Below are 15,821 nucleotides of genomic sequence, written 5' to 3'. Positions count from 1 at the left end.
GTGTTGGGTGGTGGTGATGACTGTGGTGCCTTTAAGCATGAAAGTTTGTTCTGTAATCTAGTGCAGTGGTTCTCAGACTTTTTAGATTAGGATCCCTGGAGCAGTTTGGCTCTTCCTCTTTATTGAGGAATGTCATGTTGCCTGCGAATTTCCCTTCATATTGGATTGATGTTTAAACATTGTGTGTCTCATGTGGTTTGGCACTGGTAAAGGGAGAAGAAAGAGGCTGGAAAAGAAATAAGTCATATGAAATTGTTTTAGAGGTGCTTGTGCTCTCTCTCTTATGTGTTCAGATACCGTTGACCTGTATTTCCCTGTTTTGAAAATCAATGGTATCATGCACTCAGCAGAGGGACTGGTGGTTTTCCTGAGATTGTGGGGAGCAGGTGCTACATAACAAAGGGGAGCAGAATACCAAAACTGAGCCTCTTATGCTTTAGGGAGAAAATAAAGTAAAAAAAAAATAAATTGTCTCATTCTTCCCCATAACTCCATGTTAAAAAAGAAATACTCTTCTTCCCTATTCCCTTCCCTTCTAGCCAGAAATCACATCTGTTCTTCCAGCAAAACAAAGCTACTTCAACCCAATTCAAAGCACTCATCTCTAGCCACCTTTTCTGCTTTGGTTCTACGTTTTTTGCTGTCATGGGTTTTCTGTAACCTATTGTCACAGTCAGGCACTGATACTTCTGTTGCTGGAGAGCATGTATGAAGCTTGGCAGACAAGTTACTGTTTTCTTCTTTCATGAGACTGCTGACAATGTCTAGAAACACTGACTTCGTCAGCACCTGGGCCTCTCCAAGTCTCCCTGAGAAGCACAAGAGAATTTCACTTAGTGTGGAAAAGCTCATATGACATCATCATATTCTTAAATGCTTGATTGTTTTTTTCATGGTGTTACAATACATCCAATAGAATAATAGACAATTTGTCATTGTTGTGCATTTTCTGTCAGGATGAAGACCCTAAAAACATACTGGGACTACAAGGAAGCTGCATCAAGTTATCAAGAAGCCTGGAAAGTGCTGCGCAGCCAAGCGCTGCTGGGCTGGGTCAAGAATGCCCAGGAATACCTGCACTTCACATGAGAATAAAAGCAACAGTAAATACATCAAAGTGCCCTGAAACCCAGCAGATACCTATGCTACTCAAGGGCCAGTAAAGATGTCCTCTAGTTCCTGTGCTATAAGGAGATAGGACTGAAAAGGAAAGTAAAATCAGAGATCTTTTTGTTTTGGTTGATTTGCACCCCGCCCTGCACCCCCCTCTCCCCTTTATTTAACTGTAGAGAAGAATCACTGCATATTTAGTTCTGAGCTGCATGAAACAACGTGCCTTCAAAAGTAAGGAAGCAGTGATGCGAATCATCGTTTTTCTGAGGATATGATTTATCAGCTGTAGTCTGTTGAAATGGAAGTAATGTCAACTGAAATTGAAACAGTGCTATGGAAGAAAGGCTGTCATTGTAAAACTTTGGTGCTGGTTTTCCTTCTGCTCTTCATAATGTTGTGATTGTTTTTGTGTTGCTGGGACAACCCTAACGTATAGTAAGTAGTATTTTTATAACTCTTGGCTTTTCTTGTTCGGTGCTTGCAAGAATTTTCTGTCTCCCCACAGAATTTTTTGCTCCTAATTGGAAATAGTTTTGTTCAAGGGTCTTTTTCTGGAAGTAATCCGTATAATTTTCTATTCCTAAAAGTAGCCAAAGCAGAATTAAAAGAGTGCCGGGGAGAAGACTGTCAAATAATACTGCTTATGTTATCCTGTGCATTTCTTAATTTCAGGACTTTGCCAGATACCCCTTCACAGTTGATGTGCTTCTGTGGACAGGAAAGACATCTCCTGAATTACTTGGTTCGATCTTGTTCAACACTGGGTTTTTATTGGCGGTTTTTGGTTGGTTGGTTCCTTGGTTCAGGGTCTGTTTTTTCTTTTTTCTCCAGTGATACGTGGTTCATTAGAAGCAGGGATGCCTTAAGCATTTATGTCAGTGTTTCCTGGCAAGTGTTCATTAATAGGCTGGCAAAGGTGGAAACACTCTGATGGGGACTGTAAGTAGTCTCTGGCAGTCTTTGCAATCATTGCCTTTAAGCTTTATTACCAAATAACATCTGCATGACAAAACAATCCACATTGCTAGCAGGGGGGAGGGAGGGGAACAATGGGTAATCATCCTCAAGCTTTCTGTCCCAATTATTACCTTCTGTGAGTAATTTCAGGACTGTGTCACTGCTACTGAGCATGCTCCCTTTCTGTACTTTTTCTGCTGTAACCTCCTATTCCTAAAATATTTGGACAATGTAATGGCAGAATGAAAGAAAGTGGTTAATTTGGAGCTTAAGAATTCTTTAGTTATTTGAGTTTCCTGTTGTTTGCTATCTTACTGTTGTTTTGGATTTGAAAAATGGGTACAGAAGTTCTCAAAACAGCTTTTACAGCCAACCTACAGGGCTGCATAGGGGACTGAACAGTTGGTAGCAGAGATCGTGTTACAGAAGATCTATTTATTGAGGGAATAACAAGAAACTTGAATTGTGTGTGCGTAAACCTATCCGCTTAACTCCAGCATTGACATCCAGAAAGACCAGCTGAATTGGTGATGGGGAAGACATTACGTGTGTGTGTAAAGGGCAGAGGATTATGGAGAATGGTGACTTGCGTTAGTCATCGGAGGCTGGAAGATGGCCAGCTGCCATTGCAGATAGGCCACTGGGTGAACTGCTAAAGAAAAATGGTAGCAGTTACCATCACTGAGCAAATAGCATCCCGAGGGCAGAGTCCTGTAGCTTAACTAAAAAGATAACCGGTAAATTTCCAGGCTCCTGAAATTTGCCTCTGTCCTTCCCTGAGATCTTGCAGAAACTGTTCCTTAACGTACCTAGTTTCCCTTCACTAATCATCAACAAGGTCTGAAGTGAACCTGCCGACCAGACTGGAATGTTTCCAGTACCTGTCCAGCTGCAATATTAAAATGGATTGCATAAAGCTTAGTTGTTCTGTAGTCTTGGCATCAGACTAGTTTTGAGATGAGCAGTTACCTGATGTAAATTCATGTAAACTGATGGTTAACAAGGACAACCAAACAATTGGTAATTGGAACAGCAGAGTTTATGAGGGCAGCAGGATTTCCAAGGCGTGTGTAAAATGCTCTACAGTGTGTCTTTATATTACCCAGATAGATATTTGGCTACCCCAAGCTAGTATTGGGACCAATCATTCCTATTTGCTAGAACAAACAAACTGTAATTCCTAATTTTTACGGGATGCCTTTAACAGCTTTGCTGTTGGAGAAATTGTTCTATTCTCAATCGCAGTAAGAAGGTTGGGCAGACAGTCCGCTCATTTTAAAGGAAGTCAAAAGCAGAGCATAAGAACAAGTACTTGTCCAGGTCTAAATTAAACTATCATCCGTTTGAGTTTGAAGCTGAAATTTCTTGAGATTATGTGGTAGCATCCCTCTCCCCCTGAAAAAGCAAAGTTCTCATCTTTGCAGCGTGCTTTCACTGCTCACCTCATGCTGGCTGGAGCCCTTACTGGTCATAATATGTTCAAAGTAAATGGAAGGTGATTCAAATTACTGTCTGTGGAGAAACAAACTGTGACCCCCCAAAACAAGGTAGCTTTGTGCTAGTTTTTCACAGCTTTGCAATTAACCTAGTAAGCACAAGAGCAAAGGAAGAGCTAGGGCTGTGCTGCTGTGGGTGGAGCCAGGCTTCCTTCTGATGGTTAGAAACTACTAGATGGTTATGAAACCATGCCTGGAGGAAATGCTTGAGGCATAAGCAGGAAAACAGTGAGTGAGTTACTTCTTAAGAAAAGCTACTGTCAATAAGAAGGAAAGAAAGGTGTTAAGAGTAAAATTGGCAACCAAATGCAGTTGAAAGGTTCTTTCTTAGAGTGTAACTATCCTGAGAATCTGATAGCATCATTACAAGCGCATTGCAGCAGTGGTGGTTTACAGATGGAAGCAAGATAATTTTTGAGGAAAGGCCATCTAAATTCACCTAGTATTTGTTTCTTTATACCAGAGATGATACTTAAGTAAGCTTAAGATTATATAGAAATGCTACTGTAAGAATAATGAGATGTTAATTCCATTTCTTCATTATTTAGAAGAGCTCGGAGGATGGTGATTGGTAGTGCAGAGTCCGGCTGGAGGCCTGTGACTCGCGGTGTTCCCCAGGGGTTGGTGCTGGGTCTGGTCTTGTTCAGCATCTTCATTGACAACCTTGATGAGGGAGTAGTGTCCACCCTCAACACATACACCGATGATAAAAAGCTGGGAGGAGTGGCTGACATGCCAGAAGGCTGTGCTGCCATTCAGCGAGACCTGGATGGGCTGGAGAGCTGGGCAGGAAGAAACCAAATGAGGTTTAACAAGACCAAGTGTAGAGTCCTGCACCTGGGAAGGAACAACCACACATATCAGTACAGGCTGGGGGACGACCTGCTGGAGAGGAGCTCTGCGGAGAAATTCCTGGGGGACAACAGGTTGACCATGAGCCAGCAGTGAGCCCTGGTGGCCAAGAAGGCCAGTGGGATCCTGATGTGCATTAAAAGGAGGGTGGCCAGCAGGTCAAGGGAGGTGATCCACCACCTCTACTCTGCCCCGGTCAGGCCTCACCTGGAGTACTGTGTCCAGTTCTGGGTTTCCTGGTACAAAAAAGACGGGGTTCTTCTGGAAAGAGTCCAGTAGAGGGCCACTAAGATGATACGGGGCCTATGGGCTGTAGGGTTTCCTCCCCGTGAGGAAAGGCTGAGAGACCTGGCTCTGTTCAGCCTTGAGATAAGAAGACTGAGAGGGGATCTTATCAATGTTTACAAATATCTCAAGTGTGGGACACAGAGGGATTTGGCCAACTTCTTTTCAGTGGTTTGTGGGGACAGGACAAGGGGCAATGGCCACAAAATGGAGCACAGGAAGTGCCGCACCAACATGCAAAAGAACTTCCTCACGGTGAGGGTGACGGAGCACTGGAACAGGCTGCCCAAGGAGGTTGTGGAGTCTCCTTCTCTGGAGATACTCGAGACCCATCTGGACGCCTGCCTGGGTAACCTGCTCTAGGGAACCTGCTTTGGCAGGGGGGTTGGACCCGATGATCTCTCAAGGTCCCTTCCAACCCCTACGATTCTGCGCTTCTGTGATTCATTCATTGTATAGACTGAAACGCCTTGTCAGTCCTTAAGGGTTACCAGAAAGATAAGACTATATGGGACCCACATTCTAGACAAGTTGCTTTTAATCAATTTACAAGACACACTGTCCTCTCTAAAGGAGAGGTACGCAGTTCAAAAGAAAATCTTTGTTTTCTTGACGTTTTAAGTACATTTGCAGATACAAAGTGAAGTATATGTAGAGCCTTTATCCCTTCATTCTCTGGAATAAGTTGGGTACCTGGGCTTCTAAAACCAAACTAGTGAAAAATTACAGAGAAGTTAAGAGAGTAATTATGTATGTTTTTAGAGGCTTATGAAGGGTATTCCAAAAGTCATGTGAATCGTAACATTGGCAATAAAACCTCATCTTCCCTTGTTTTGGTTAGATATATTTGTGCTAGCATGGAATTAGTTTTCTTGTGCAGTTCTGAGGGCTAAGGTACATTTTCTTCTTATTCACAGCTAGCAAAAAAAAATTACTTAATACTGTAGACAAACTGTGATGTTTCAGCTTAAAGGAGACATTTTTTCAGCAGAAAAAGGTATTAAATCACAGCTGCAACCACTTAAATCTGAATCACAATGTTTTAGAGTAAATAAGTAAATAAACATACTAAGTCCATGGAAGGGAGGGACGGAACACATTCTGGAAAGAAACAGGGACAGAATGTTAACTAAGGCACTGCTATACAGTGCAGTACTATTTCAAATAATGAAAGGCATATTGAAATTAACTGCGCATTCTCAGATGCAGTAAGCACATACAGCACTGCTACTGTGACAAGTCCCAATAATACTGTAGTATCAATGTTTCATAAGCTCCTATCTCTTCAAATGTGGAGTCATTCTGCCAGCACCTCTAAAACCTGTAGTGCTGAACACAATTCCATGCATAAGGTGGCTTCACGGGAATTTTAGTCTAATATGAATTTGATTTAAGCTTAGAAAGTGATAACATTTTCCCTGTGTCTGGAAACACTTTAAACTCTTCTACACCATTTAGCGTGAAAATCAAGTGATACTTTTATTAAGAATCTAAACCGTAATTAGTGATTCCTTGCTGATTCACAAATTCCAGAGCAATGCTACTCTTCCAACCCAGTGTTGTCCTTTCATATCAGAGCATGACCTCCAGTACTATGCACTTATATGTGGTTTTGTTTGTTTTTGCAGTCTCGTAGTTCAGAGCCACAAGCTTGCCTCTGCATCTTAAGGAGAGGTAGTCATGTAGCTATGGTAAGCCCATTTGGAAGGAAGTTGAGAGTCTCACAAATAACAGCTTTTTTGGTTTTATGGCAAACCTTTCTCTATTTTTGCTGTGCTGTGCCACATGCTCGAGCAGTAGTGCTCATAAAGGAGAGGAACTGATCTTGAACTCTTTATCTTGCATGCAGCATTTCTAAGTCTGGCTGTCTATTTCAAGTGAGTTAAAGCTATTTTTTCACATACTTGGTTCTGTAAATTCCTTACAATACCTACCAAATTTTTGGTTGGAAAATACATGTATATTTATATAACTAACTGTAACACAACTACTGCTGTTTTTTTAAAAACTGCTTATGCAACTGTTTTAATCTGAACTCCTTACTAGTTATTTCTCTCCTGGCCATAACTCATGGACAAATTATTCCTTCCTGTTCTCCAGCTCTCCGGTTTTCTATTTGTATCGTTCCTTCTTCAAGATGCCCTTTCCTTATATACTATGCTTTTTTCACCTAGGTCCTGCATTCCAAAGCCCATGGTATTTATTCCTCCGCTTATAGCCTGTGCGCTGGCCTGGCTTTTCTCCCAGTTAGATGTAATAGCGCTGAATCTTTTAGTCTTGAGAACTAACAGATAACTCTTTGTTTTTTCCTTCTATCATCAGCAGCATCCTAAATGCTGAGAAGCAGTACAATGTCTAGTAAATAATGCAAGCAGTTGTATGCTATCTTGTGAATGATACATAACCGTGGCCAAAGTGAAGGTAAAGAAAAGACAGCACTGTCTGTTTGTGGTAGGAATTTTTATTGTACTCTGTTAATTGAGAAAGAGGAACATACTTTCTCGATTCAACATGATCAGCATCTTGCTGCTGCTTAGGATAACCTAGCAAATCCAGTGTTCCCAATACTAATTTAATGTTTTTATTTTTCATAAATTAACTCCTTAAAACAGAATACATGTGCATTCTTTTCGTGTTTTAGTAGCTCAACTACTTTGCTTTATTATTTAATCAATGCCATTAAATGTATCCCCTAAAGGAGTGAGGCTCTGCGATTCCATAGCCATGAGAAAAAACACACTTTTTTTTTTTATAATTTAACAGTCTAATAAAACAAGACCTATAGATACATTAGGAAATAAATCCAGTTACAAATACATGTATATAGAAGAAACTTATGTGGATGTCAAAACAGAAAATGATCAGCTATTTACAAGATACACAGCAGGATGGTATAGTAGCCAAGACCCACCATTCAGAAACCAAATGTGTTCTCTCCACTGTAGGCAACATATAAGAATCCATCTTCATCCTTCTCCTTCTCATAAAGTTGTCCCATAGTTAAGCTTGAAGGGGGAAAAATGAAACAGCTTGCTGGGATCACGACAGTTGCAAATGGTAATAGAATCTCACATAAGGATTAATAGAAGCTAAAATTAAGTCTATGTATAAATCAAAACACACAAAAAAAAAAAAAAAAGAAAAGCAGTTGACTCCTGAGTTCACAAAATGATCCTGGGCTCCCTGCAGGACACCTAGATTTCTGTTACCTGTGTACCTAACGAGTACATCTATGAAAATGCTTCCTTATTTTTATTAGAAATGATTCACTGGATGTATTTCAATTTCTGAATTGTATGTTATTGATGCTGTGACTAATAGCAAGATTAAGAGCCTGATAGCATCATCTTTCAATGCAGCTGAACTGAAGCCTTGCTGCTTGTGTGAGGAACCTAATTTCTCTCTCCATATGCTGTAGTCTTGAATGTTCAGATGGTCTTAAGCTTACCAAACTTACACTATTTGGACTGCTTCTCCGAGGTCCAGGTTGTTTGGGGGAGTTAAAGCTTTGTTTTCTGTATTGTTAAAAAGTGATGACTTAAAATAGTGCTATTACTAAAACGTGTGGGCAATAAATTCCATGTTAGCTAAAAGCTAGTGTTTTTTCAATGGATAAAATTTTGAATGTTTGGACTATTTTTTTAAACAGAATAGGCATGTGGCCCTTCACAGTCTAAGCAGTCTTTAGTGGGATGCTTTATTGTGAAAAACAGTTAACAGAGCCAAGCAATTACTTGGCCAGTACAATTGTTCCTACCATCTGTGAACCACAGGTGAAACAGGCAGTTGACAACAGTCAGCTGCACAAGTGGTGCTTCTTCAGCTCACCTTTGACTTCCCAAGAGTGTTTGAGAAAAGACTAGTGAACTGGAAGATGCAGGCTGAATGTGAGTGATGGGGAAAACAGTCATGGCTTTTTACCCGTAAGAAATGGATGCCACATGAGAGGAACTGGAGAGAGTTGCAGGCAATACTAGAAATAGAAGGAAATGGGTAAATAGTAGATAAACTTCTGGATGAGGAGAGAAGAATGTCAAGAGTTAGTGGTCTATGCAATAAATTTGTTCTCCAAAAGAAGTAGAGCCATTGATCAATAAGATTTTTATCTGTTATCAAAAGTTAATATTTTTCCATTAGCTTGAAGCTTCAGTGCCCCGTATTTCCAGCAGAGATGAGAGATCTCATCATTAATGTGAGATTAGACAATGTGCCGTTTCCTCTCCTGTTTGTTACTAGCAGTTGTACAGCACTAAGAAGATGGGACTAATGCATTCCTAATGCACCCAGAAGAGAGAAAGTAGAAAAAGGTGGTCTTCACAGGTCCCTACTGTGTATCATGAATTAAATAATATTTCTAGCTGAGTCTGGACAAGTTACCTGGAAGTACTATTACACAGGTAAGGGTGAGTAAGAATAACGCTGCATCAAAGCCACATAATGTTACATACTATTCCTTCAAATATTAAAATAGCTTGTATAGTTAAGTAGCTGCTTCTGCTATATCTTGTTCTGTACATAGCAGGCAACCATTGAAACTTATTCCAATATGAAAGCAACGTGGAAAACCTTTCTATAGTCATTTTGCAGTTCATGCTTATAAAAAAAAAAAGTGATTAAAAAAGTAACAGTAACTAACATATAACATCGTTTCTTTGTGAAATGACAGTTAATGGTTTTTCAGAATAATTTATGGTGTTGGCTTTCGAGCACTTAACACGCAAACTTCTTGTTACACTGAGGATTATTTGCCATTGATGTCGGTGGTGTTCCTACGTTCAACCAAAGATGCAATGCCAGAGCTTACCCTCTTACCATGAAAGTAATGATAATACATTTTGCAGTCACCTTTCCTTTCAGCTTAGCTTGAGAAACAAGATGTTTATCACGTGTGAGGGGGGGAAAAAGCAATAAGTGAGATTTAAAATGTAAGTATGTGCCTTCTAAAAATCACCAAATAAGCCTCAAAAGGAGTTAATGTCCCTCTGATACAGTTCTGAATACCAAGTGAACAGCCTCTTACCTAGACTGTGGGACAGTCTTATCTACAAAGAGGAATATTGCCTTCTCAGAGGGCAGCTGAATCCTCTTCCTGATGATCCACATAAACTGGGCCACAGTGATGTCAGATGGAACTAAGTACTTCCTCTTGTCAATATCAACAATCTGAGATCCTGAGACCTTCTCCACTATGACCTGTAAAACACAAGCGTGAAAGTGAGGCTTTTCAGGATGGGTATGAACAGAAGGCTTTGATAAATCACCTGCTCTAACCTAAATCTATCTTCTTTTTAGTTTAGAGACGTTACTCCTTGTGCTATCACTGCACTGCTTGACAAGGAGTCCTTCCCCAGCTTTCCAGTAGCCACTGGACTGGAGGGCCTCTATAGGGTCCCCCCAGAACCTTCCCTTCTGCAGGCTGAACAACTCCAGCTCTCCCAGCCTGTCTTCACAGGAGAGGTGCTTCAGCCCTCTAATTCAACCTTGTCGCCCTCCTCTGGACTCACATATTCCTTCCTTCCAAATGTATTGGAGTCATGAAAAAATCAACAAGACTGCAGTACTGGTAAATCAGCAATGGCAAGTGATATGGAGGACCCAGGGAACTGCAGGCCTGACCTCGGTGCCAGGAAAGGTGATGGAACAGGTCATCTTGAATGCAATCACACAATGTATGTGGGACCACTGGGGGATCAGGCCCAGTCAGCATGGGTTCATGAAAGGCAAGTCCTGCATGACCAACCTCATCTCCTTCTATGACCAGGTGACCCGCCTGGTGGATGAGAGAAAGCCTCTTGACATAGTCTACCTAGACTTCAGCAAGGCCTTTGACACAGTCTCCCACAGTATTCTCCTGGAGAAGCTGGCAGCCTGTGGCTTGGACAGGTACACTCCTTGCTGGGTTAAAAACTGGCTGGATGTCTGGGCCCAGAGGGTGGTGGTGAACGGAGTGAAATCCAGCTGAAGAACGGTCACCAGTGGTGATCCCCTGGGGTCAGTGTTGGGGCCCATCCTCTTTAATATCTTTGTTGATGATTTGGATGAAGGAATTGAGTGCACCCTCAGGAAGTTTGCAGATGACACCAAGTTAGGGGGAAGTGTCGATCTTCCAAAGGGTAGGAAGGCCCTGCAGAGGGACCTGGACAGGATGAGTCAATGGGCAGAGGCCAGCGGGATGAGGTTCAACATGGCTAAGTGCCAGGTCCTGCACTTTGGCCACAACAACCCCATGCAGCACTACAAGCTTGGGGCAGAGTGGCTGGAAAGCTGTGCAGAGGAAAAGGATCTGGGGGCGATGATAGATTCTCGCCTGAACATGAGCTGGCAGTGTGCCCAGGTGGCCAAGAAGGCCAATGACATGCTGGCTGGTATCGGGAATAGTGTAGTCAGCAAGACCAGCGAGGTGATCGTCCCCTTGTGTTCAGCTCTGGTGAGGCCGCACCTCGAGTACTGTGTTCAGTTTTGGGCTCCTCAGTACAAGAAGGACATCGAGGTCCTGGAACGTTTCCAGAGAAGGGCTACAAAGCTGCTGAAGGGTCTGGAACACAAGCCCTATGAGGAGCAGCTGAAGGGACGTGGGATTGTTTAGTTTGGAGAAGAGAAGGCTCAGGGGAGACCTTACTGCTCTCCACAACTGCCTGAAAGGAAGGTTTAGGGAGCTGGGGGTCAGCCTCTTCTCACGGGTAACTAGCGATAGGACTAGAGGGAATGGCCTCAAGTTGCACCAGGGGAGGTTTAGGTTGGAAATTCAGAGACATTTCTTCTCAGAAAGCGTAGTCAGGCACTGGAATGGGTTGTCCAGGGAAGTGGTGGCGTCACCGTCCCTGAGGGTGTTCAAGGTTGGACCTGGCGTTTAGGGACGTGGATTAGTGGGTGATATTGGCAGTAGGGTGATGGTTTCGACCAGATGATCTTGAAAGTTTCTTCCAACCTTAATGATTCTATGATTGTGAAGTCCACTCGCTCCCTTTGTACATACGGTGCTTATTTTGTCTTTGTCACTATCTCATACACAGAAAGTGGCAGTTATTGATTGAAATTTTGTGTTACACAGAACTGTAGTCTGCAAGGACTTTTCTCTTTTAAAATGCTATATGATCAAATAGTAATCCGCAAACCAAGAAGTACAGGTTTAATACACACACACCACTTCTACCCGTCAAACTTAACTGTCTCCTCTGAACAAAGCCCCAAGTCATTCCTAACACATGACAGAACTGATTGCCTTGATATGGAGTACAGCAAAAGGGAAAAAAAAATTCACCAACACTAAAGCAAAAAAAAAAAAATCAGTACTAAGATAGAGGGAGAACCACCAGCCTAGTCTAGAATCTAACATCTTCCATTTCACCTGCTGTACACAATCCTGAGATGCCAAAATGTCTCTTAGGCTTCCATGTAAAGCATTACAGTATTCACTATTTTTTAAGTCTTTTGTATTCATCTGTGCAGTGTACTGCACCATCACAGACTATGTACCAATATCATCACACGTGTACCAGGATCTCAGAAACTGTCATGCTAAGTAGAGGAGCAGCCATACCGTAGGTAACTTAGTGCACAGCTGAAAAGACCATGTTATATCTGAATATAGTCAAAATTCTGATAGAGTTGCAGTGTAAATTGTATAATGTAAGGTTCCAGTTTGCCATAGATCCCATGTTCTTTTTTTTTTTTTTCTTTTATGTGTTTTTCTGCACGGCTTTTGAATTGACATCCATTCTGTCGGGGTTTGCATAATTAATCTGGCAATGATTATTCACCTCCGACAGTTAGGCACTAGGCATTTTAGCTAGGCTGTATGATGAGCCTAGGCAGAGAAAGGAAGCATGCCTGCAGCGCGCCCTGGAGTACCAGTTAGTCTGGCAGTGAAGCCAGTTGAGTGCTCCACCAAATTAGCAGAAATGTGCTGTGATGTGATCTTGTCTGTATGCCTCTGACATACCGAACTTAAACTGAGAGATGATCCAGCAGTACATGTTATGTATGATATTATCAACAATACGATTACAGCATCAGTTGGATGAAGTTACAGGATGACAGGGAAGCCGTACCAATGAAATGTTGTTTTTAGCTGCATATGAGTTATATATGAATAAGAGCCAGATGGGATACATAGACCGGGGGGGGGGGGTGTGGCGTGGATAAAAATCACAACCCATGCTTATACTGCCAGGTCGCAGGAACTTGGCTTTTCTCTACCTACACCAGGAGAGAACAGAACAGAAAGCAGATAGGGAACCAAACAGAGATGCCTAGATAAGATGGTGTTTACAGCATTAACAGGCTTTTGTTTGACACTTGGAAAAAAAGATGCCTATGTTAATCACCATTTTAGAATGTCTACGGACTCAGGTTTGCAGTAACATACTGATTTTTTTCACTGGACAGCAGAAAAAAAAGTTTTATTCTGAATATGCATAACTGCACTTTAAAGCATACAGTTTGTTCTACCTTATTGTTGTTGTCTCACTGATGCTATTCTCTTGTGTTACACTGAACTGACATTAAACTATCTTACTTCATATGTTAGGAAGTTAAGAAATTGACCACAGGAAGGCAAGACAGCAAGGTCACAAACAAAGCAAAAAGCAACATACATGGGAGGAAGGAGAATTAAGTATAACTTGTGGAAAGGACCTGATGTTCGTTGCTCCACACAGGCTAGGTCTTGAAGGAAAAATGCAGTATGTGGGGAAACAGGGCTGACAAGAGGTTGCTGTGTCTCTGTTGCTTAGCTCTGCATTCCTTATTGCTACAGCATACAGGTAAGGCTCGAGTAAATTTACAAAATACACTATGATCTGTGGAGGGTTCTTTTATTTGGTGCTGCCTGCAGAAACAGGATGGTACAGTAAGTGGCCCTTGCAATTTAGTACGTGGGAAGTGTAAAGAAGACCAAGAACAGACTGAAGGGAACATTCAAGCTTTACCATCTGATACTTTAAAAAAGAGATTGTAATAATCTACCAGGCATTTTAGCTTTACAATGCAGAAACTGTCATAATTGGAAGTCAAGGCTATTGGTGAACTGCTTCTAGTAAAACATGCAGATACCTCTAACCCTTGGATCATGTGATACCCAAGCAAATTTACAATAGCAGTGCCTAGGAAGCATGAGTGTCTTTTCAACTCCCATTTTATTTCTAAAGGGTCCAGACTAGGACAGGGGCTGTTCATATGTTATCTCAATACATCTTAAGATGTTTGAGCCACTGAAATATCTATAAATCCATGGAGCCAGAGAGAGCAGCTGAGAACTGCTCTGAAGGTCAGAACCCTCTGACCTACATCATTCTGGATGCAGACTACAGCCTGGAAAGAAGAAAACATGCATTAAGTCTGAAAAACACTTTTGATTACTAAACACAAAAAAATGTATATTCGATACCAACTACTTTGTAAAAGTTAGGTGTCTCAATCTGAAACATCAAGCAGAATTTTTTTTATTTGCCCAGACAAAGCATCACAATGGACTTTGAGATTTAACTCCTGTATCTATTTACACATCGCTATCCATTCCTGATAAAGTATCATGTAATTCTGACTCACACTATGAGTTCCAATGTCTCTCTTTTTCCTCTAGGGTCATGAAAGATATTCTGGAAATGTGCAAAAGTATACCTGTGAAGATATATGGTTATTAGCATGCTACAGTCTATATTAGGTAGGTGGCCAAGCAGAAAATAGCAAGGATTGGATGAACTTGCCAGACTACAACTGGAGAAGATGCTGTGACTAGGTTTGAGTCAGAAACAGAGAAAGGAAAAATGGTTAGAGGTTCTCTGGTCTGTGCTGTCTACTGGCTAAGTTACTTACCTAGAGGTCAGATAGGAATGTCACTAATTGGCATGTGATCAGATGGAATGCGGAAATTTTACTCACAAGTATATTGGTTGAGAATGTGAACGTGTTGCTAGCTGTTACACAAGAGCATGAAGTATGGTCATTTCACTGACTGAAACATGATAAAAGGGATTACAGAGTGAAGAAAAGTCATTTGCTATTTAGCAGGCAGCAAGTATTAATGCAGAAAGGAGCAGTCACCACTTGCAATGGCTCTTCAAACAATAGAGTTTACATGAGGTGGGTTCAAGATCAGATTGCTTACAGTCAGATATTAAGGGGAAAATTACCAAACTCATCTAGCTATGATGGATGACTGTCAAGGTGTAATGAATTTATTCTCTCTCTCTGGCACAGAATAAAATCTTCAAGAGAAAAAAAGCATAGGGTCTTTGCTGGGAATATAATTGCTATTAGAAGAAACCAGGACACTCATAAACCATAGATGTGTGGTGAGCATTCAGAAAGTCAGGCAGTGTTGCTTACTTGAGAATACGTATGGGGTAGAGGAGGGAATGCTGGATTAGTTAGATGTGTTTGGAGCCTCTTTAAAACATCTATGTCACAAAATGAAGATGAATACATGAAAGTTGAATTTACATAGTAGGATCTGGTCAAAGAAGAGAGGGCAGGATTGGGTATCCCAAGATATCCATCTTTGCCTCTAAGTACTGGAATGAAGATGGCTTGGTTACTCACCGGGACACGGTCAGGGTATTTGGCTCGGATTTTTGCTGACTCGACGCATCTGTGCTCTGTGAACAAAACTCGTAATTAGTCATTGGGATGGTAACAGTATCTATCACCGGTGTCCTAGGCAGAGCCAGCAGCCCTGCAGACGCGGGAGCCGGTGGGAGCCGCGGCCGTCCTGCCTGCCTGCGACGAGACCCCAGCTACTCGGGGAGGCCGTCCCCGGTTACCGCGCCAGCCTTCGGCGAGGGCCGCAGGGGGCTGTCCGCCCAAAGCCGCGACGACCGGGAGTCGCGGCCGCGACCGCGTACCGAGTCGGGAGGCCCGGGGCAGATGGCGACGCAGGAGACGGGGCGGCGCAGGGCCGCCGGCGGGCAGCACCTGGCCCGGGCCCGCCCTTACCCAGCGCGTGGTCCTCCTTGAACATCCACTTCATGGCGCGGGCCGGGCAGGAAGCGGAGCCGGCGGCGGCGGGGCCCGAGTGCGGGCGGGCAGGGACTCGTGCCGGGCGGCGGGGCCTGTCGCTGTCACGGTACCTGTCACAACAACAACAGCCGCGGCTCGGCAGGCGGGACTTCCGGTCAG

At 42.5% G+C, this 15,821-nt stretch overlaps 2 protein-coding genes across 7 annotated transcripts in view; one reads left to right on the top strand and one right to left on the bottom strand.

The window, feature by feature from the left end:
* ADAT1 (adenosine deaminase tRNA specific 1) overlaps positions 1-7,847 on the top strand; it is a 26,517-nt gene extending 18,670 nt beyond the window's left edge. For 4 of the 6 annotated variants that reach the window (XM_013197719.3, XM_013197716.3, XM_013197712.3 and 1 more), the window contains one exon: positions 957-7,847. In XM_013197719.3, the coding sequence (XP_013053173.3) occupies positions 957-1,089 (133 nt within the window). In that variant the 3' untranslated portion in view covers positions 1,090-7,847. The remainder of the gene's footprint in view (positions 1-956) is intronic. The other 2 variants (XR_007158931.2, XM_013197718.3) reach the window with 2 other exon arrangements.
* Positions 7,145-15,821, bottom strand: GABARAPL2 (GABA type A receptor associated protein like 2). The gene is made up of 4 exons (XM_048050454.2): positions 15,639-15,821; positions 15,246-15,301; positions 9,724-9,896; positions 7,145-7,708 (listed from the first exon to the last, which is right to left on the bottom strand). The coding sequence occupies exons 1-4, from the start codon at positions 15,670-15,672 to the stop codon at positions 7,618-7,620; spliced, it is 354 nt and encodes a 117-aa protein (XP_047906411.1). The 5' UTR covers positions 15,673-15,821; the 3' UTR covers positions 7,145-7,617.

Source organism: Anser cygnoides, chromosome 12 (genome assembly GCF_040182565.1).
Source record: "Anser cygnoides isolate HZ-2024a breed goose chromosome 12, Taihu_goose_T2T_genome, whole genome shotgun sequence".
Classification (NCBI taxonomy): domain Eukaryota; kingdom Metazoa; phylum Chordata; class Aves; order Anseriformes; family Anatidae; genus Anser; species Anser cygnoides.
The sequence above is the reverse complement of the archived record's forward strand: the minus strand, read 5'-3'. Positions and strand labels throughout refer to the sequence as shown.